Source organism: Trichechus manatus, unplaced genomic scaffold (genome assembly GCF_000243295.1).
Source record: "Trichechus manatus latirostris isolate Lorelei unplaced genomic scaffold, TriManLat1.0 scaffold00045, whole genome shotgun sequence".
In the NCBI taxonomy this organism is placed as follows: domain Eukaryota; kingdom Metazoa; phylum Chordata; class Mammalia; order Sirenia; family Trichechidae; genus Trichechus; species Trichechus manatus.
Window position 1 is genome coordinate 6,850,798 of NW_004443981.1, and position 4,961 is coordinate 6,855,758.

Sequence of the window (4,961 nt, forward strand, 5' to 3'; positions counted from 1 at the left end):
AGTAACCAGTTACCATTGAGTCAATTCTGACTCATGGCAACCCCATGCGTGTCAGAGTAGAACTGCGCTCCACAGGGTTTTCAATGGCTGATTTTTCGAAAGTACACAAAACTTCCAAGAATAATAGAGTAGAAGAGCTTCTTTCTAGTTTTTGTGTGAAATTCTTGGCTTACAAGGGTCATCCAAGCTGAATTTGTCTGTTGCTGCTGCTGGGCACTGCTGGAGCCCCGAGTGTGGACTTGATTGCCTTCTGTTTACACAGCATGGCCACCCTAACTTGTTGATACTTTTCCCTGTTCCTGGGAGACCCTAGGGTCTGCTTCCTATTGGCTGAACTCTGAACTCCCACTCAGGCTTAAGGCAAAATGCAAAGCAAAAGCAATCTATTCTGCTGCCTCCTCTCCAGTCCCCCAGGCAGAGACAAGCGTCCCACCCTCCAGCAGCACTTCACACACAGCTACCACCCCTTTGAGAGAACTTACATCACTGCACTACTGTTAATTACACCAGCATCTGTTTTCTGCTCTAGAGTGTATGTCTTTGAAACCCACAGTTTTTCTTTTTCACCATTTTATCCTTGTGCTTAGCCTAGCGCAAGGTACGTAGCAGGCACTTCTATTTACGTTTACTGAACGAATGAATGAATGAAACGCTGCCTGCTCCAAGAGCCTTCCTGGGCTTCTCCAGATCTAAGGGACCGCTAGCTCCCCTGGATCCCCTCTGCCCTTTGAGTCTGCGTGTCCCCACCTGCCACCAGGTTCCACGTTGGTTGGCTTTATTCTGATTGCTTGGGCATAGACAGAACTTGAACCTACCCAAGAACGAGGACCGGGTTCTCAAGAACTTCGCCTCCCTCCCCCGAGGTGACAGTGGGGCTGGATACCCGCTGGACCACGATTTTGATTGCCATCTAGCTCAGAGGTGCCAGTTGTGAGGAGGGTGAGGAGTTCATTCATTCATTCATTCATTCACCTCTCATTGGCGCTCAGCCAAACCTCTCTGAGTGCCCACTGTGTACTTACCCCTGTACTGGGTCCGGGGGTAGAGAGAGGGGTCTGTTGTTGGTTCAGAGGTGCCTCCAGCCCCGAGCACCAGCGTGCCCCTCTCTGCTCTCTTTTTACTTATTGCCTGTGTATGTCCTCACTTTCTTATTTACGGACTGGTTGATGGAAGAAGACTTAGCCCCTGACTGACTTGAGAACCATCCATAGGCTTAGCATTGGTTCCACGCTGGGGATGGAGGCCATTTTCATTATATTTTTATGGGGGATCCTGAATCTTTATCAGTGCTTGGTTTCAGGTAAGCAAGATAATGAAATGGACAAGTAGGGGGCTGGGTGAGCTTGGTTTAAGAAAATAATGCAAATGTGTGACGACACGCAGGGTGACTGTTAACCTCACGGGAAAGGGGGAATGACCACACTTTATGGGATATTCCAGAGTAGCTCCGTGTGACAGATCAATAAAGAAGTGTGGCCTCTAGGTCGGAGAAGCCCATGCACGGCCTTTGGGAACCCAGCAGCATGGAGGGCTAGTCTGTGGGCAGAGGGGCGCCCAGGTGCACCCGTTTCCACCTGCCCACTTCCTGGGACCACATTTACTGCAAATATTGCGTGACCCGTCCAGGGCTTACCCCAAGCTCAGGGACTCAGACCACCTCTGAATCGTGTCCCGGCTCAGCGCGGCGATGACTGTGTCCATCTCCCCCTTGTCCGGAAGGATGAAGAAGACGGTCCCGTTGCCTGTGTAGTCCAGCTGAACCAGCTGGCAGGGGAGCACCGAGTCATTAAGGTACTTGATGAAGCTGGATTGGAACATCATGGGCACCTTCACTGTGGTCGTCTTGCTCACATGGAAGTCCTCCTCCGAGGTGCTCTCCAGGTCGAAGGGCTGCGCCCACGTGCCTGGGGGAAGAGGGAGGGTTTGGAAAGCAGGAAGAAGCGGCATATGGAACAAGGCCCAGGGAGGGAACAACAGCTCAGACAATGCAGGCACCAGCCCTGCCTCACGCCCAAATGCCCCACGAGACCTGAGTTTCCTGGTAAAATGCAAACATTCCCGGAGGTTTAAAGCAGTCTGTCTTGGATGGGAGGATTAGCTCCGCTCCTGAGACCGACTTCTAGGATTCACAGAAACCAGACTTTGCCTCATTCTCCCCCTGGCCTGGAGTGGGTCCCATGCTTGAGGATGCAGGAGGTGGTGCGGGCAGACCTGGGGGTGCAAATGGTTAAGTTTTGGACTACTAATAGAAAGACCCACCGAGAAGCACCTGGGAAGAAAGGACTGGCGATCTGCTCCCATAAAGATTACAGTCAAGAAAACTCTATGGAAGGGTAATATATGTACTAACTGTTTAATGAGAAACTATTTGTTCCGTAAACCTTCATCTAAAGTGGGAATAGCAGCACAACTGGAAGAACATAATCGATGTCACTGAATTGTGCATGTAGAAATTTTTGAAATGGTATATCTTTGGCTATGTGTATTTTCACCAAAAAAAAAAACGTCGAGAAGGGAGAGTGTTGACATGTCGTGAGGTTGTTAACCAATGTCATAAAACAATATGTGTACTGACTGTTTAATGAGAAATTATTTATTCTGTAAACCTTCACCTAAAGTACAATTAAAAAAAAAAAAAGAGAAAGAAAACTCTACAGAGCAATTCCACTCTGTAACACATGGGGTCACAATGAGTTGGAGTCGACTCAACGGCAACGGGTTTGGGTTCTTTGGGAGGCAGTGCTGGATTCAGGCTGTGACCTTAAGCTCTCCAGGAGGGTTTGAGGGGACAGGCCATCCATTCTATCCCCGTCTCTTGGCATCCTGGTCACAGAGGCCCAGACAGGCAGCCTGTCTGGACCAGTTGGTTGTACTCAGGGAGAATTGCTCCATGGCCCCCTGGAAAGTCCCGACTACATTGCTTTGCCCCTTGGGTACAAATCACATTTCCTGCTCGGCCGAGTCAGGGTGAGAAGACCCCTTCAAGGTCACCTGCTCCAACCCCCCTCACATCCCCTCTACCGTGTTCCACCATGTTGTTAGCCAGCCCTTTTGGTGGCCTCATGATGAGGAACTCACTACCCTCACAAAGGGAAATCCCATTACTGGTCAGCTCTAGTGGAAAGCAAATCGTTCCTTAGACTGAGCCAACAGGATAGGACTGTTGGATCCATGGGGTTTTCACTGGCTGATTTTCAGAAGTAGATCACCAGGCCTTTCTTCCGAGCCCATCTGAGGCCGGAAGCACTGCTGAAACCTATTCAGCATCATAACAACTTGCAAGCCTCCACTGACAGACAGATGGTAGCTGGGTGTGAGGTGCACTGGCCAGGAATTGTAAGCGGGGCTCCTGCGTGGAAGGGAAAATCCTACCACTGAACGACAAGTGCCTAAGCCCTCTGAAATTTAAAGACACATGTTGAGTCCTGCCAGAACCTCCTCCGCTCTAGGTGAAGGCGCCTCCGTCCTGGAGAAGACTTGGGACCCTGAGTCCAGTGGGTCCCACGTGTCCTCGCTGCCCTTGACCTCAAGCCCTGAGCCCTCGTGAGACCACCATTTCCCAGCTGAGGCTGCCTAGAGGCGGCCAGAGCATAGCTCCAGGCACACCCTTCTCCATCCCACTGTCTGTGCCTCGGGATCTATGCACTGTGTGGCCCAAACCCTTAGTTCTGAGCCAGCCTCAGACTCTCTGTAATGGCTACTAATGGAGACAACAGAGAGAGGCTGGGGGACAAGGGAGAGAGAGCTACAGACCCAGAGCCTGGGCTCCCAGGAGCTGGTGCCCGGTGCATCGTTATGACCTCTTGGACACTGGATACCGACTGAGGGTCAACTCATAGTCCATCTGTCTCACAGCAAGTGGGATAATTGGGGGCTCTCAAATCATCCTTCTAAGGAAGTCTGGGTCCTCAGAGCTGGAGGGTATGCCTTGTGGCTAGGAGTAAATGATGATTAACCTACTGTTACTATTCTTACAAATGGTGGATGGGGCCTTGTCCAAATTGGGTAGGTAGGGTGTACCTTTCAAGAAGACGTAGTTGACCAGAATGAGGGAGGCTGGGCTCTCCAGCTCCGGGAATAGGTCCACAATCTTCCCCTGCGTCTTATTCTTGACGTGCTCATTGATCTGTCTGCTGGCTCCCACCCAGTCCTGGAAATCTGTAGCCAAGGCCTCCGACTCATAGTAGTGCTTGGTGTCTGCTGAGAAGGACTCCAGCAGCTCCAGGCGGCGATCGAGGAATAACGCATTGCCCATAGTCATTTCCAAGCTGGTGTCCGACTCTCCCAGGAGGCGGTGGAGGTGCTGGAAGCCCCGGTGGATCTCCACCTCAGGGGTCTCAGTGAGGTTGAAGCCCAGGCCCTGGAGGAGCTGGGTCCGCGTGGAACCACCGGCGCCCAGGGACAGCACGGCCAAGGCCATGGAGATGCTCACAGGCGAAATGAAGATGTTCCTGCCAGGAGCCGAGGCCACCATGTGCTTATACAGGCTAAAGGCAAAGTCAACATTGGCTGGGGCCAGGCCACGGTGAGGGCTCCTCATGTTTACATCATGGCTGGGGTTCTCAGCCTGGATGCCCCTGAAGCCACTGGTGGACAGCCACAGGAGGCAGGAGTATGGGACGAGCAGCATTGCCCTGGGAGACCAGGCCCTGCCAAGTCAGGAGTGCTGGTTAGAGGGTGCGGCCACCCAGACAGCGGGGCAGGTGGAGGGGGGACAGGAGGCCCAGCTGGAGCCCCATCCCTTCCACCATAATGGCTGTGTGACCTGGGGAGGGTCAGGGCAGGGCTCCGGACCTCAGTTTCCCCATCTAAATGTGTGAATCCCACCAGCTACAATTTACCAAGTTCCATCCAGGCGCCGGAGCACTGGTGGCACAGTGGTTATGAGCTCAGCTGCTAACCAACAGGTCTGCAGTTCGAATCCACCAGCTGCTCCTTGGAAACCCTACCGGGAAGTTCTA

The 4,961-nt window shown here is 52.4% G+C and overlaps 1 protein-coding gene across 1 annotated transcript in view; it reads right to left on the reverse strand.

Annotated features, from left to right (window-relative positions):
* SERPINA6 (serpin family A member 6) overlaps positions 1–4,630 on the reverse strand; it is an 8,370-nt gene extending 3,740 nt beyond the window's left edge. Inside the window, exons 1-2 of the mRNA XM_004376781.1 lie at positions 4,021–4,630; positions 1,634–1,904 (exon numbers count right to left, since the gene is read on the reverse strand). Coding sequence (XP_004376838.1) covers positions 1,634–1,904; positions 4,021–4,630 — 881 coding nt within the window. The remainder of the gene's footprint in view (positions 1–1,633; positions 1,905–4,020) is intronic.
* Between the last annotated feature and the right edge of the window lie 331 nt (positions 4,631–4,961).